The 17,818-nt window shown below is 37.2% G+C and overlaps 1 protein-coding gene across 3 annotated transcripts in view; it reads left to right on the top strand.

The window, feature by feature from the left end:
* Positions 1-17,818, top strand: part of ULK4 (unc-51 like kinase 4) — a 191,263-nt gene that overhangs the window by 97,276 nt on the left and 76,169 nt on the right. For all 3 annotated transcript variants that reach the window (XR_001553160.2, XM_015854094.2, XM_015854095.2), the window contains one exon: positions 12,323-12,428. Coding sequence is in view for 2 of the 3 variants with exons in the window: in XM_015854094.2 (XP_015709580.1) it covers positions 12,323-12,428 (106 nt within the window). In the remaining variant the exon portion in view is untranslated. The remainder of the gene's footprint in view (positions 1-12,322; positions 12,429-17,818) is intronic.

The following is a 17,818-nucleotide window of genomic DNA, read 5'->3' as shown; positions in this document are numbered from 1 at the left end:
AAATAATACAACTTGAACCTTAAACATTCTGCTTTTTACTTTGTTTTTAATTACAGCCAAGTACTTGGTGGCTTATGTTACTTGATTGCTAAATATATTTTGTGTTATGAAGTGTTTTTATAAGTAAGTTTAAAAATCACTGTTATGCTCAAATAGATTCATTGTCAAATATACATAAAAATATTAAACCTGCAATGATCCAATCCTAATTTACCCGCTGTAACTTCCTAATTACAACTGTAAGCAGTAGCATAGTCTCAAGGAGTCAGCTGATATTTTTTCAACCTCCTTTTTTCCTTGTAGGTTTCTCTTTGAGTTTCCTTGTGCCCATTACAGTGTTCAGTTCCTACCCCTTGCTTGCTTTCAGCAAGCTGTTCTTTACTATCCATATGGCTGCAATAAATAAGACTATGTTCTGGAATGGTTTCCTTTTTTTTTCCATATTTCTTTTACTTGGTTGCTTTCAAACTCCTGCCTACCAACTGAAACAATAATCTGTATGAACGCTGTAGTGTTAAACATGGTGACTGGCAGCTTTTGCTCTGCATTTTGAGAAACTTAAATTCATCTCTCTGGCAGCTGTGTAAGCTGTGCTTGGTGGATGACATTGCTTCTCATTTTCCATTGCAGTGTCAGGTGATTAGATATTAAGCTTGGAATTAAATTGTGTACAAGGACAAAACATATTTCTCTGAGGTACTCTACTCATTTGAGAAAAGTAAGCAGCGAGCAAAGGGAGGTGTACAGAGGCTGGTAGTTCCTCTCATTGCTATGGAGAGCTGAGGACTATTCTGCAGGCAGTCTATTATTTACATCAACTAAATATTGCAAAGTCCCACATTTGTTTGCCCTGCAAGAAGTTCTGGAGCAGGATTTTCATTCAGGGCACGTAGCTATCTTTAGGGCTCACATCTGGATGGCACTGCAGGAGCATATTGCTGAAAGCAAACAGAGTAGTGGTTCTGATGGTAACAATGGAGTCTGAGAAAATGCTGGATACCTGAATAAGATGCCATTAAAAAAGGGGGAGAGAGAGGGATGTCTAATGCAGTCCATTTAATGTAGAACTCTCCAGAGAGAGAAGTGGGGATTATTCCTGCTGCCCTCCTTATTAAAGACTGGTAGAGAAGATGCTCGTTGGGCAAATGGCATCTCCGTAACGGGAGCTCTGTTACTCATGAATACATTTCTAATTATATCTTAATGATCTCAGCCACAAATAGGAAAACAAAAATCTTTGTCTCCCAGAGTGGTTACCTTATTGGCTGCAGGATTGGCAAGGCGTAGGTTATCCATCTCCTCGCACTAATCCCGGGGGACTTCATTGTGAGCAATGAGACTTGTTTATGATGGCGAATTAAATTGCTGTAAAAGGTTATTTCAACAGACAGTTGGGAAATCATAATAAAATAATTTAGTAAAAATGGGAGCTAGAGTATGCTTAATGAAACATGATTAGATTTAATTTTCTTGCTATTTCAATCATTAAAGGTGCATTATCCTTTCTCAGACCTCATTTGGGCTCTTTGCCACGGACCCACTCTCAGTAACAGGCTGAAAGTTGCATGTTCCATTAGGGTATGAAAATGGCTAATAACACCACTCTCCTTCTCTGCTTTTTTTTTTTTTCTATTTTTTTTTTTTATCTTAAAGTTTCATTTACCAGTTTGTCTGATACATTTAGCTCTTTTCCTCTTTCAGCCTTTAAGTTCCTCTCACATCTATTGTACGCGTTTTTCAGTGAGAATAGCTGTTTGTGAGGATAGTTGGAGTGAAATGAAGTAAAACACTAATGTCATAACCATAATTACTTTTAAATGAAGTATGACTAATTAAAATTTAACTCTTTTGTTTATTACAAGCACCTAACAAAATCAATATATTAGTGAGCTCATATGAAACGTATTTCTGTGCTATCTTACTGCAGTAGTGCAATTAGATATATATATATATATTATATTCTTTCCTATTATAGTGCAGTGGGACATTGTGTGACATTGTATATGGGATAAAATTTCTGTCTGGCCCCTAGTGATAATAAAAGCAATTCCTGATGGTATTTTATGTCTCTCTCTTAGCATCAAAATGCTACTTTGATCTAAAAGCATCCAGCTCCTTTCAGGCTGCGAGCTCATATGGGAATAAAATTACCCTGTCTGTAGATAGTGTGGGCAGAGCAGCAGCATCTCCCTGGTAGGGAGCTGGTCCTGATTCCATGGTTTTCAAAACATGAATGTGGTGTTGGAAGAAGGAGGTTGTAGGGTTATGTGTTTTGTGATATTATTCCAATTGGGTTGTAGGTTTTTCTGATGAAATCACCTTGAGCTCAAGGTCAGATTTCTGCACAAAATGTTAGGGTTGCAGATAGTGGAGAGATAGTTCGGTTAATGAGGAATGTCTCAGGGGAAGGGGCCAAGTGCAGACCCTTGTTCAGAACCACACAGAGGGAATGGTCTACAATGGATCTTTCAGGCTCAGAGAAAACATTTTGACAACCAGGCATGATGTTTTAATTGCGTCTCTCACCATCTCCTACTGAAGCTGTGTTTATTAAATTTTTCTTCTTAACACAGGCTTTTAGGCTTTCACTTATGCTGTGGAGAAATAGAATCATAGAATGGCCTGGGTTGAAAAGCACCACAATGATCATCTGTTTTCAACCCCCCTGCTATGTGCAGGGCCACCAACCACCAGACCAGGCTGCCCAGAGCCACATCCAGCCTGGCCTTGAATGCCTTCAGGGATGGGGCATCCACAGCCTCCTTTGGCAACCTGTTCTAGTGCATCACCACCCTCTGTGTGAAACAAAAAACATCATAGTTAAAATAACCGACAAGAAAATGTGTATATATATGTACATATAGGCATATAAGTATTTTGTTTCTTCCTTGTAAAGCAACAGACATCAATTCTTTCATAATCATTAAGTATTTGTTGACTACTGAAAAGAACAAAGTAGAGGGGCAAGAAAAGCTCACATTCCTTGGTGCGTGAAGGAACAGTGACTGCAGTGCCTTCTCAGTGTATCTATCTCCTGTATTTCCAGGAGTAACGTCCTGAACGATGACTAAAAGCAAGAAGGTTTGTGAGTGCAACCTGTGCTTGGAAGACAATGTGCTTTGATGACTGGAGTATCTCTGTATCATTACTAGAATTTGTTTTTGTAACCTGTACCAAATTTCAAACATGGATACCTGAAGTTCATTTATTGAATTTATGCAGTAGGCACCTAAATAAATATTCACTGGAGTGAGTGTAGTGAGAATATGAAGAAAATTAAAGTAAATCATTTGTAGATTGCCTTGGAGAGATGTGCAGATTAGAAGTGCAGTCCGACAAATTGTTTATAGCAGTAATAATAAAAAGCAGAACTTCCTCAGGGAAAGAAGCATGGCTTGTTTTGAAGAATTTCCTATTTTGCTGATGTTATTCATTCTTGAATTTTGTATGGGAGATTAAAAAATGGATCAAAATGGGTAAGACCATATGTGGCAGCAAGAAGTATACTTCCTTTTAAATCATGGCAGCTGATAGTGCTTTGCAAATGCTCATAAGCAGAATTGTTATTCCTTCCTTGTATTCTTCTGGGTCTGAGTTAGGACCAGCTTTTAAACCCAAAGTTGTAACCTTGCTCCTCTTTGAAGTGTAGCAATTGACTCAGAACTGAGTGAGAGTTTTTGGAAGTGATGCTTAGCTTATGTTGGGCTATACACAGAGTGCTATGATAGTACCAAGGAGCAGCAGCTGACTGTGCAGGGCTGTGAGAATATTTGTACCATGAGTTTTGCAAACTGTGTGTTTCTGGCACGATCAAGATTGCCACCATGGGAGCAAGACTTAGGCCACTCCAAAATTCATTGTGCTAGGCTCTTTTTCTTTACTTAGCAAAGCTGTTTTTATTTTCTGCCTTTTCTTCCTAGGTGACTTTTAGTGCTTTATGTCTGTGAGTTATATATCATAGTTGCTGCTTTGTGGAAACATGGATGTTGTCACTGACGGCTAAATGCAGATACCCTTTTAAGTTGATAAGAATAGTAGTCTATTACCACATATGTATACAGTTATAAACCCCATATTGCAAGTTGGATTTGATTATTATTTTTATCCTTGTTAACTATCATTTATTTCTCTATTTAACTTTCTTCTAATCAGTTTCTGTTTAGAAACTGTTTCATAGTCAGCATTACTAACAGACCACTGCTAGCTAAGGAAACAGTTGTTTTCAAATATCAATGAATTCCAGTGGCTGGACAGTATAACTTCCGTGGCTGAGGCTATGAATCCAAACTGCACCTTCCAGCTGTTCACAAGTGTGGTTCTTGTGTCTCTGATAGTAGTGAGGTTTCTGGTCCCTGTGAACCCTGAAGTCTTTTAGCCGAGATTTCACAAATAATTTTTTCTGTAAACTGACACTGAGATGTCGAAAACACTTCATGTTGTCCTCAGTTTAAAGACACGTGTGCAGAGCACATAGGAGAGCTTTAATCAGAAGTTCCACTGTGGCATACACATAGTTAGGACTAGTAGAAATTCTAGTCTCGCCTTCAAATTCTGAATCTTTGCTCTAGTACAATAATTCGAGTTGGTTCAGATCATTGATTTTTCACCATCATCCCAGCTCTTTTTTTCCTTAGGCTGTATAGACACAACTTGGCAGATGATGATGATGATTCATCTTTGAGTTGAATGAGCACCAAATAGCACTGTGATACGTGGGGTGTGAAGAGTATTTGTGTAACATACATACTGTTTACCAGGGTGCCTTAACTTTAGATGGTTGAGAGTAGAGTTGATATACTGCTAATTTATGGAAGAAGAAAGTCCGGAGTTTCCACATAACCTTTCCCTGTATTTCACAGAGATACTGTAATACACACGCAAAAAAAATATTTTTAATTTCCCGGATTTGTAAATATTTTATAATTTGATTATGGTGAAGATTTGCTAATGTTTATGGCCCTAAATTTGCTAATTAAAATACCCCAAACATTTACTTGATCTTACTGAAGCTTTTTTTCATTGTTAAGTCTTCTGAAAACAATCGAGCTGAAATGGAGGAGATGCTGTAAACCTCCTGCAGTGTCAGCAGGGAGGGAGAGGACTGATGATTTGAAAGGGAGTTGTTATGTGTTGGGCGCTGGCAGAAGGTCGTCTTCCCTTGGCTGTGGATATTAAAGAAAAGTCATGCCAAATAAAATCTCTCTGTGATAGTTCTGTGTAGTATGTATGAATTTCGTTCTTCATTAAATGACTTTCTTGTTGAGAGTTGATGCTTACACTATAATGATACAAGAAGCACCGTGATGATGAGTAGTTATTTAGCAATTTTCTACTGACCCTTAACCACTGTTCTATTAGATGTAGCTTTCATATACAGCTAGCAAACAGTTTATAATATCTCTTGCTTTGTCTACATAGTACCATACTGTGATTATAGCTTGCTCAGAGCATAATTGCTTGACTATCTGAGCCCATGGCTGGAACATGAAAGAAATGCACACTGTCCTTTGTGGTAATAGTGCTAGCAGCATTTATTTTCAGTACTTCTGCCAGTCAGTTCACTGAGGAACATTGTTTGCCCTCACCTGTTTCCTGCCTGGTGGCTTGGTGCTTGGGAATTGGCTAACAGGTGATGTGGTTTGCTGCTATGAGAGTACCTTAAAAGGGAGGGGCTGGGAGCTGAATTTGGTGGAACATTGGTGCATGCAGCGTATATCCTTAGGGCTGAGCGAAGTGTTGATTGCTCATAGTTTGAGTGCTAAACATGTTTGTTTTCTAAACATGTCCCTCTATGAAAATGCAAAACCCTGAGGAACAGATGTCTAGGATTAAAAAGTCTGCCTTGAAAAGGTAGAGAAGAAGGCAGAATTTACCCAGAGTCTCTCAGACTAGATATTAAGATAACTCCAAAATTCTAACAGATATGAAGAAATAATTATATTACAGAATCACAGAATTGCAGGGGTTGGAAGGGACTGCAAGAAGTAAGAGTCCAACCCCCTTGCTAAAGTAGTTTCCCTACAATAGGTCACACAGGTAGGTGTCCAGGTGGGTCTTGAATATCTCCATAGGAAACTCCACAATCTCTCTGGGCAGCCTGTTCCAATGCTTTGTCACCGTTACCATGCAGAAGTTCTTCTACATTTGTATGGAAATTTTGGTGTTCAGGTTATATAGGCTGCTGCGCCTTGTCCTATCACTGCACACCACCAAGATGAGCCTGTCCTCTTCCGTTTGCCTCTCACTTCCCTTTAGATATTTGTAAACATTAATCAGATCCCTTCTCAGTCTTCTTTTCCCCAGGTATAAGATTGTCATCTCAGTAACAGAATATTCAGCAGATGTTTCCTTTCATTGGAACAGCTTTTTAGTTTTTCAAGTTTAATGTGATTTGAATTAAAAAAATGATCAGTGTTTTCTCTTGTTTTTACTATGTAACGGTGAATTTATGGGAAAAAAAAAGTACTTTGAACTAAATAGTACTTCAAGAGCAGAAAGCATAAAACAAAGGGTAAAATAAAAACTTTCATATGTAAATATACCTTTCCTGCTTTGATTGACGTCCTCCCTCAACCAAACTAAGTTCATGTAGAAAAAAGCATCCTTTCCACATTCAAACAGGTTCAACTTCTCTGTGTTACTTTGTCAGCCCGTGACTTCACATTCAACACCTTCTTCTACAGCACCTCTGAGTTTTAAGGTAGTCTGTGAATGTGAAGAGTGATATATTCAATTTGAGATTTTTTTTCCAGTTGTTAAGGAAAATGTAGCTGGTATTTCAGCCTGGATCTTGCACACCTCCATGGGCGGTATAATCACAGAGTCATTTTCAATTTCTGGTTTGACTACTAATTTAGCAATTAGTTAGGTATAGAGAAGTGAGTGGGCTCCAGGGGAGAAAAGACAGTGATCTGTTCCTTAAAAGCTAATGGTGGATTAGGGGACTTAGAGGACAGGAGACCAATGTAGAAATCCATGGGTAGTCCAATTTCAGCAGAGATTTGAAACATTTTTATGTCCGATATGAGTGCCTTATTTTAGCGCCCTATCCTATTGTCCTAATCAGGGTTTGTCTCTTCTTATAACTTAAATCAAAGATCCTAATCTGAACACTTCATAACTTTGCCAGTCAAAAATTTTAATGTGATCCTTTGGATAAGTCTAATGAACCTGTGTTCTCCGAATTGATAGCGTCATCAACAAATTCCCCCAACTCATGTAAGCTTCTTTCGTTGCAGTGTCAAAGAGGCTGGCATTTACATCAAAGCAAGGTCTATGTGGAAAAGGAATGTCAGTGGATTGGTATCTGTCTGTTTTCTGAAGTTGTTTGAGAAGTAACTTTGTATTGATGCTGAAAATGTAAGTCTGAGAAAGGAATATTTTGGAATGAAAGCTGCTTGGTGTAAGGGCTTGTTGCAGCTCCCAGGTGAGTTTGCAGATCAAATACATAGCTGAGACTTGAGAGTCGTCTCCATGGCTTTTACAAAGTTATAATACTAAATATGACATTACTGCTTTAGTGATGTCAGTTACTTTTAGGGGGCTTCTTTGCTTCAAAGCATGAGCACTTCCAGAATGTCAGGATCTTCTTTGATAGGAGAAAGTATCATCCTCTAGAGTATCTATGTTGATTTTTTTTCCACACTGTCTCTTCAGAATCAGTTTTTCTTTTAAAAGCTTTGTTCACAAACACTGTCTTTAATGCTTAGGAGGTTAATTGCTATAATCCTTTCTAGATAATGAAGAAAATTATGTTCTTATAGGAAATTCCGACAGTTTCTTTGATGTAAATAAGTTTGGCACTACTTGCAGAGAGGAATCTCAGACCCTCTCTGTTGATGGTAAAGAGCTTTGCCATTGAGAACATGTTCCTCTTTCCGTATGTTTTTCAGAACCAGAAAGAAAAGCTTTAAAGTGTTGTGGGTGTCACAAATTTATTTAAAGCTCTGTAGGAAGAAAAATGGCATGTCGTTTCAAGATTTTCTGCTGAGTTGCTTTCCACCTCATCTGTAAATGTGAATGTAGGATTGTATGGCTGGTTATTATGCAGCAACAAAATTCATCCTGTGCCTTTGTCCAAAAAATTAGGCTGACGATTGTACATTAAATTTACTGAATCAGATCAGTAGTTTCTGTGCTTCCCTCTTGCACCCCCATCACAATTTGATTCAGTGAAAGTGATTAACAAACTTCAACGCCATAGCTTTGTTGTCAGTGTTCAAAACCAGGTTGTATGGGGCCCTAGGCAGTCTCACCTGGTGCAGTTTTCAACCCTGCAGCAGGGAGGTTGAAACTTGTTGATCCTTGAGGTCCCTTCCAATGTAGGCCATTCTGTGATTCTATGATTTCTTCTTTCTTTCCATTTTCTTTCCCTCTCTCTCTCTTTCTTTCTTTTAGTAAATGTAGGTAGGATGTGGTTCACTTCTGTAATTTTCACCTTTCAACGGATTTCACGTATGAAAAATCAAACCTCCTCGTTATGTCCTCTTTCTTCCTAACTCACATTCATGGCTCATATGTAGGCTTGGGAAGGATAGTCCCTGTACAGTTAATCACTCAGATTACACTGAATGAACAGTGCTGCTGTGGAGCACTTACATTTAATTACAGCATATCTGCAAAAGTAGCGTTTAGAGCCTTTGTTTCTTTAGATTCTTAGTTGAATGAGTTGGAGGCATGTATGTGAGGTCTCACAAATTGGTAACTTCTTACCACAATTGCTATCTGATCTTTTATCTAAAATGTGATTAAAATACTGTAGTCTACCTACACTGCCATAATATACTAAAAGGAAGAGAAACGATAGCTTGAAACTATTATCTTAGTTTCATACTCCCACCTTGCTAATTCATACCCTCTTACCGAACTGGCTTTAAAAAATACTTCAACTTACGTCTTTTGTTAACATACAACCCTTCAAAATGAGAATGAAAAGTTTAATGGCCTAAATGCAGCGCAGTCGCATTTGAAAAGCCTGATCTATCTTCTGTGGTGCTTTTTTTATACTAGTATTTCCTTGTTATGCCCTTGATATTTTATAGCTGTCCTTTTTAAGCACTGAAGCAATTAGTTTTGAGAAGGCTGATTCTTCAGGGTCCAGTGCTTTCTTGCCTTTCATTTGCCGAAGCTGTACATTTTAATGAAGTTGTTTCATCTGTGTTGCCAAACACTAGAATTTCGCTGCTTCAATTCTAATTATCTTTGCTAGCAAATGCTATGTTTTATTAAAGCTGTCAAGTGCACTGTTCATTAAATATCCAGCCTGTGGTGCTGTGCACATAAATTAGATCAGCTTTGCTCCTTGATAGATTATAAAGAAGTTACGTATTTTTTTTATAGACCTTTAAAATCTACTCTAGCAGCAACCAGAATATGACTTAGGTAAGTAAAGCATACCTGTAGCTTCTTGAAACCTAGCATCTTGTCACAATTTACCTGTGATACATACTTGAAAACTCTAGTATTCCAGCTGAGTACACTTCTTATAAGATTATTTTATATTAAGAGACTGTTTTACTTTCACAATATACATTTACATCTTGAACTCTAGTCTGTATGTATTTAGGGTAATGTAGATTTTTGTTGTGTATATTTTAGTATAAGTAACAGCTTCACTATCAGTCTTTCACTAGGGAGTTGTGTAATCTTCACTAAAAGCAAAGTTGGCTTCATTTTAACATGAGTAACCTGGTTAAAGCAAAAGATTGCTATCACAAACAACTACCAACTTTCTTTTTATAATTGCTTATTTCAAAGGGAAATTCTACTAGAAGATGTTTACTTCAAGAATATATGAATCAGTAGCAAATACTTGCAATAAAAATATGTCATCTCTTATTTTGGCACATCTAGAATATTTTGTTTTTATTCTATATTTTCAATGTATGTGTTGAATAGCACATTGTCATTTAATTACTGTTTTTGTTGTATTTATAAAAGATATTGTACTCTGAATGTTCTTTTTGAGAGTTAAGATGATACTGTGATGATAGATTAACATGTGTATATATTGATCTTTCCGATAAATGTTTTTCTTATTGTTCAGCTATCTGTAAGCAATAACTTCAAATTTATTTTAGTACTATTTCTTTATGGTATCTCTTCTCTATTTTCCTGCTTTATTTTCTGAAGATTGTGGCATTTATGCTTTCCAACATAGCTTTCAAATATATCTGGCTGTATTTTAAACATTCATAGGAATATAGGGGTCATTAATGACGTCTCTAAATGCTATGTTAAGTGAACAGAACTTCGGAGATCCTGGATATATTCCTTTAGTGCTTGGTAGGAAACTGCGCTCTTACTCATCATTCATCATGATACACTTTGAAGAGCTCTAGTAGAAAGAGAAAATTCTTAGGGCCTTAAGTTGAATAGGAGGTTGGGAATGCTTATATATTTCTTCATCCTTTAATACAGTATGCCTTATCATGTATGTTTCATGGTATGTATAGTAAATAATTGCATTTAATTGTAGTTTTTGAGCTCAGTAACAGAAATTAATTCCCTCAAAGCAAATGTCTGAGCCTCTGCCTATAAAAAAATCCTTCGACTGATAAATGTTTAAAGGAAAGCACTGGTTTTTCACATAGCTTGACCCTTTATACCATTGTAACAGTACTTTTTGAAGAGGCACTGAATACACACTTTACAGTATCCTAAATTTCATCAGGGAAAGAAAATTAAACTCAGGAGATTCTTGCTTAAACACTTCTTACAGCCACAGGTAGGGATTTGGGTAGCATGGCTTTTCCTAAATGCAGTGCTGTTGCTTAGTCCTGACCCAATGTAGAAAGTGGCTTATAAAACTAGGGATGTCATTCGTAAGTTGACTTAAAGTGAATTCTTGGAAGAATAGTAAAACATGTTGCTTGTGATTGCTGCTGGCTGGCAGTCAGTCAGGCTAATTCTGCAGAAGCTATGGCACTTAGATGATCAATACAATTTTCCCAAAGAAGGATAAACTGCTGTTTTCAAGAACATGTCTCAGACAGAAGGTCATAAGTACCTGAGCAGAGAGCTGCAGAAAATAAACATCCTGGCCACTGGCATTCATCTTCTAAAGAAACTTTCAGGGAGGAGGTTTGTTCAACTGTATTCAAGGACTGAAGTCGCTTTTGTCATTAGAGATACTTCACTGAACTTTAGACCAATAATCTTCTGTCTTGTTCAACTTCAAATCTGAGTTTTTTTTCGAGGGACTATTTCAGCATTTGGCTCAGAAGATACAGCATGTTCTGTGGCAGTGAAGTAATCAAGTAATGTCAGTATGTTGAGAGATTTGATGGGGCAGGGGAGCCTGGATGTGAAGATTCATGTAAAAAAAGCTGCAATATGTGAGATAAAACTTTTTGTTTTCACTTTGGATGTATGCTTCTGTTAGGGTGTTATTCTGAAAAATTTCCTGAGCCTCCTAGGGAGATTTTAAATGCATTCAGGTTGCTATTTTTATCTAGACTCAGATTTGGAAAAGCTTGTCCTATTTTGGATATTTGGAAGCTATATGAGTTATTACTGTGACTAGTGTGAGTAAATAAATGTTTTGTTCTAACTCCCTTATCCACTCCTTACCAGCTAAGTGCGTAGGTGTGTTAAGTACAGCAACAGCAAAAGAGTCATAGAATTGTAGAACCTTTTGAGTTGGAAGAAACCCTTAAAGGCCATCTAGTCCAATGCCTCTACAGTGAACAGGGGAACCTACAGCAAGATCAGGGTGCTCACAGCCCCATCCAGCCTGACCTTGAATCTCTTCAGGGATGGGGCTTCCACCACCTCTCCGGGCAACTGTGCCAGTGCATCACCACCATTATTGTAAATAAAAGCCTTCTTACTTATGTCCAGTCTAAATCTGCCCTTTTCATTTGCAATTTATTTAGCGATCTTGAGAGCTTGCTATTATTTGTATAGTCTTAGAATATTATTAAAAATCACTGAAGCAATTTTCAAGCATAAGAAAGACATCATGGGAGTGATGTAAGTAGATATAGAAAAAGACACCTGGTGTGTATTAGGAATTAATTTTATACATATATGTAGAGATTAGAGACTGATAAGACTCAGTAGTGTTTTAAAAAGTACTGACATTTTACACCTAACTCTGAATTCTTCTGATTAAAAGGAAAGGGAAAAGTTTTGGCCCAATTTTTTTTTTTTATATTTGGCTGCAAGAAGTTGATATTTTTAAGTTTTCTGGTATTTTAAACATTGAAACTCAAGGGACTGAGAGAGAAATGTTTTTGTGTTACTACGTTTTTGGAAGGAAGTAGTCTTTTACTAACCTTTCAGAATAAATACTAGTTTATTTTTTAATTTTTAATTACAGGAACACCAAGACAACATACTAGGGAACACGATGCAAACTGCAGTCGCCTTACTGAATAACGTGGTCACTAACAAAAGCACAAATATGATGTTACTCTTTGAAGAAGGTATGTCTTCTTTACCTTTATATTTATTCTACTTCATACATGTGTCCCAGTCTGTTGTGTTTTCTCACACTGTGTGAGATTTTTGGCCTGTATATATTTATCTTCTATAGCGGTTGTTTAATAATCACTTTGTAACTGGTTGATACCACACCCCACTTCATCTACCTCACTTGCCAGTTTTGGTTGGAAGTTTAACTTTCTGAAAACTGTTCCTCAGAGTGTGGTTATAAAATAATTACTGACTGAAAGTTTCACTTTACCTATGAAAGTTGGCTTTGGAAAGGAGTGAGCTGAAACTAACTATAGCAACGCAGAATGCAGGCATGGATTCTGCAAGTCCTTAATTTTCCCACTGTTCAAAAGTGTTATTTATAGAAGTTGTTATAGAAGTCTTATTAGTATTATAGAAGTTGTTATGTAATTCTGGATGTCTTACAAAAGACCAACAGGCTTGTGCTCCAGTCCAGCAGTGAGGACTGATGGGATGAAGACCAAACTAACTCAGCAACCTTGTTTGACAAACCATTCTACGTCTAATTTTCATTGTATTTTATTTTTGAAGAAGCCTTTTATTTACAGCTTGGTTCTGGTTTACAAAATGAAGAGAAAGCTCCTACTGTTGGAAGTCTGTGTAACTTTACTTTTACTTGTAGTGAACGAGTAACTGACAGCCAGCAATACAGATCTATAATGGCAATTGCGCAAAATAAATCGACTGATGCTACTGGCAAAGAATATATGGAATACTCCAGAATGAAATTTAGGTAGCAAGGCAAAAAAACAACTAAATCTCTTCTGAGTTGAGAGGAAACCTTTTAGAAGTCTACAAAAAGACTGAAGAAGGCAGGGGGCAACAGGGGGGATGTCACTTCCTTAGAGTCCAGACCAGACAAGGAACCAAATGAAAGCGTAACCAGTGGTTTATGTATTAACACTGATAATGCCGTGCAGATTTGAAGATTAGAACCTGCATTAAAAACTCTTAAAAAGAAATAACAACAACAAAAATGTTAATCACACACCAGCATATAAATTTGTGAAGAACTGCAGTAGTGGTTGTGTCCTCGATTTCATCATTACCTCAGCAGATGAAGCACTCATTTAGAAAGTAAGAGATCTGGGTTCCTGGTTCTTTTTGCCCTGAAGGGCAGAGTTCCAGCAGAAACTTGACATTGTAGCTAATAAAGTTTTCCTTCCCTCTGTTTGAAGCAGATCCACTCTGGATTTAGTTGTGTGAGAATCACATGCCAGAAGAAAAGGAAACTGTAAACAAGTTAGAGAGGGATGGTTAGTAGGGTTATGGTGTTTTGGTTGTTTCTCAGCAAAGTGCCTATCATCCTTGAAACCACTGAAAGCTTATAGGGGGTTATATGTAAGTGTTGCTTTTGCTTTCTCTGGGCACATGTACTGTGCATTGGGCTGGCACTGATCTGAATTTAAGCTAGCAGATCTGAGCTACATCAGGATACATTCTTTAAGCTGCACAATGATAAAGAGAAGTTATCTCAGGCCCTACAAGCACTGTAACCGGATAACTGGTGTATCTTACTCTAAGTAATATGCTCTGCAATTCTGCATGGCAAATTAGGTGCAAAACTATTCAGCAGTATAGCAAAACTGACACCATTTCCTAAATTTCACTTTATTGCCTTACAGAGCAAACTCCCGTGTTCTTTTTTCTGCTGCTGTTAGTATGTCAGTGCTCTCTCATATCTTAGCTGTTCCAAAAATAAAATACATCCCTTCTATCATGATAATTGCCAAGTGAAGGCAGTGGACTCAAAACATTATTGAAGTCTTTCATCTTTTCCTTGTGCTATGTCATAAAAAAAAATCAGTAATGTGTTCAGACTATTAGTGGTTGGACAGCACAAACTTGAGTCACTGAACTTCAGCATACTTGGTAAAACAGCACAGCAGCCAAAAATAATCTGTTTAAAGTAAAATATCCCTGTCTTCTCCCATGCCTTTTCCTAATGGGCTGTTCTTCAGAGTACTGAAAACCTGTATTTCAGGCATTGCTTTATTGATTAAGGGCGTAATTGTCAGGTGGAGAACTTCTGAAATTTGGTTTGTAAGAATGTTATGAAGCTATTGATTTCATTGCTGTAGACTGTAAGACATTTTTTGAATGGAACTGGAAGAAATATTCTTCTGCCTAAACTGAAAGGCTTTTTGTCCCTTTATTTTTCCAACTAAATATGTAGTATTCACTACAAGAAAATACCTTAAGCATCCTCTACCACCATCTTTGGTGTTCAACTTTGTCATTTTTGAATAATTTGAGAGTGACGGAAAATTTTATTAGCACAAGCTAATAAAATGGGCATTAACATCTCTCTTGCAGAGGATCTTGGGGACCAAGTGAAAAAGTTGAATATGAGTCAGCAGGTGCCTTTGCATCAATAAAAGCAAATCTGGGTTGCCACAGGAAAGGATAACTGGAAAGTTGAGGGAAGTGATTATGATTCTGTCTTCTTTACTTGTGGGATCGTATCTGGAATACTGCATTCTGTTTTGGGCTTCAAAATACAGGACAGTGACAAGAGCCAGATCCAGGAAAGAGGCATCTGGGAGGGTTGAGCACACAGTGTGTGTATTTCCAGCATCTGTCTGCAGTTTTACCTGAAGTTATTGCTTCCCAAGTACAGAACTTTGTATTTGCCTTTAATGAACGGTGAGAGGTTTCTGTCAGTCTGTTTCTTGAGCTTTTCAGCTTTCTGAACTCTTTCTGAACATTGGTCCAACCTTTCAGTGCATCAACCGCTTGCCTCATTTTGATGACTTGTGCAAACTTGCTGAAAGTGCATGTTATTCCCTCACATTAACACTCTTTGTTAATTAAGCCAGTCAATATTCATGAGCTATTCTGCTATAAAAAATTGTGTCAGTTTCCCTTATTTCACCTTTGCAGTGTGTTCATTAACTCTTGCATATATGGAGCTTTAGAAATTAAAAACGAGCCCTGCCAAGCTTTAGTTTTATCAATGAGGATTTCTTTCCAACTCTTTGTTTGCCTTTCCTCAGCTGCCAAGAAACCAGTATTTTCTGCAGACCACTTTCAGAGATAACAGTCACTGTTTCTTTTTGTGCCTCTTAGTCTTTGTAGCTCTCTTCCACTCAAAGGAGCAAGGTTAGGTGACAGTGATTTTTCCTTCTCTCAGGAGTGGGCAGTCTAGCATTAATGTATCTCTCCCCCGGATTATGTCTTCATGTAGTGGGTAATGTAATACATATAATGTATAACTGCCTGTAATGTCTAAAGGTGAAAGGGACAATAATATATGCAGCTGAAGTTGCAAAGGGAATTTAAAATGGGCTCTGCTGTATTATCAGCTATTAAACATTTGTTCTGTTAGCATTAACAACAATTTCTACTTAACAATCAGAGGGGAATTATATGATTCAGTTTAATTACTGAGAGTGGAAGTCAGTAAATAGACTAGGATTAGTATATGGTCTCTTGTGAAAAGTTGGGATAAGATGCTAAAAAATGAAGACAATACCAATCATTTTTAGTGTGATCTTCTAAGAATGTGAAACTTACCCTTTTCCCTTTGTCTACGTCTCTTTTCTTTTCTTCCTTTTCCCATCTTTTGAAATCAGTTGACAATTTTAAGCTACTTTGATATATACGATTTTTGTGTGGCTTCTGTAATAATCACCAGAAAGGAGAGAGATCCAAGTTAGTGCCGTAGGTTGAGGGAAGGTAATATGTGGTCTTATCTGTTATCTATTCCTGGCTAACCTACAGCAAACAAAGCAATGAGATGCATGACATGTGAAACAATAAAAATGTACTTGCACATTTGGAGAAAGAAAGGCGTTCTAATACCCCAAATTAGGCTGTAAAAAAATACCAAGGATTTCATTACATCCTTGGTTTCCTGAGGTAAAATCTAAAGAAAGTGGCTGTGAGAAAGCCTAAGTTTGTAACAACTGAGTTCAACAGTGTGTTGTTGGTCAGCAGCTGAGGAAGGAAGCTGTGCAGTGATGCTAGGGGATCAGTGAGTGTGTGGAACTCACTCCCGCTATAGCACATCCTTGTTGTTAGGTGATGTAAGGCAGAGCAGTGCCAAGGCTTTAGAAATAAGGAATGGGAGTCATCACTGGGGAAGATGGCAAGTTACTTCTGTGCAGATAGGCAGACATAAAAGATGCAAATCTGTAGGAAATGAGATATTGGGACTTACTTAAATAAGTAAGTAAGTAAGTAAGTAAACCTGGGTAATTCCATGATTCTATGAAAGTCAAGGAAACTAGTCATTCCAATGGTTGTATCAGTAGCATTTGCTTATAGGCAGACTTTAGACATGGTGTTTTAGAATGTAGAAATATTTCAAAGGCTTCAACTCCTTTATCAAGATCCAGCTTTTTTCTGTATGTATAGAAGTAATTTTGTCTTGAGGAAGGGTTTCCTCTGTAACTGAAAGATTATCTCATAAATTGTTTGCATCCCAGTATTACTTAACAGTGAGTTTACATTTTTTTTTTTTAGGGCTTTTTGGAATCTCATTACATTCTGTAAGATGTTTATAAATATGTTTTCATGATAGTCTTATAAGGAGATTATGTGTATGTGAAAGTTCAGCCCGAACAAGTTAAATTGAATGACCTTTTCCAGGCTCTAATGCTGTAATTCTGCATTTAGCACCTGCTGTGAAACAGCCATCACTAGCAAAGTAAGCAGAGAACTTTGTCTGGAAGTTTGAAAACAGTTTCTATTATATAGTACAGGAAATGCTAAGCTTTATTCCTTAAGTATTAATGCTATTGAATCTCAGGAATGAAAGTAAAAATGAAACTATGCATTTTGACACCTAGAAACACAAAACATATTTAGAAAGCATAATAAGTGCTTAATACAGGGACAAATATTAAAAAGGAAAAAATCTGCAATTAAACTTTGTATTCAGATCATGATAATTTATTTGATCATTGTGAAGTAAAGAGATCAGCTTTCATGGGTGAAGTATCCTTTAACAACTTGTGGTTCACTGCTTTGACTTCTAGTCAAATGTCAGGAGATTGATAAGATTTCAAGTGTCTTTCTGTGTTGTATTTTTCAAGTCTGTTAAATATTGCATACCCAAAAAATAGCACTTGTGAGAACAGCATCTAACTTCTTTTTTTTTGTTGAAGAGGAAACAAACACAAATCTTTACCTTAGTGACTGGTAAATAACAATGAATTCTGAGCTCCTGATGTAGCTGTGGATGTCCCAGTTCATTGCAGGGGAGTTGGACTAGATGATCTTTAAGGGTCCCTTCCAACTCTGAGGATTCTAGGATTCTATGATTATCTTCAAGATACTGTGATTCTAGATGGAAAGTGGCAGAGAGAAAATGTTAGGGAAATCAATGAGAGTAAGAACACAGAAATAGTTTTTC

This window comes from Coturnix japonica, chromosome 2 (assembly GCF_001577835.2).
Source record: "Coturnix japonica isolate 7356 chromosome 2, Coturnix japonica 2.1, whole genome shotgun sequence".
NCBI classification, from domain to species: domain Eukaryota; kingdom Metazoa; phylum Chordata; class Aves; order Galliformes; family Phasianidae; genus Coturnix; species Coturnix japonica.
The sequence above is the reverse complement of the archived record's forward strand: the minus strand, read 5'-3'. Positions and strand labels throughout refer to the sequence as shown.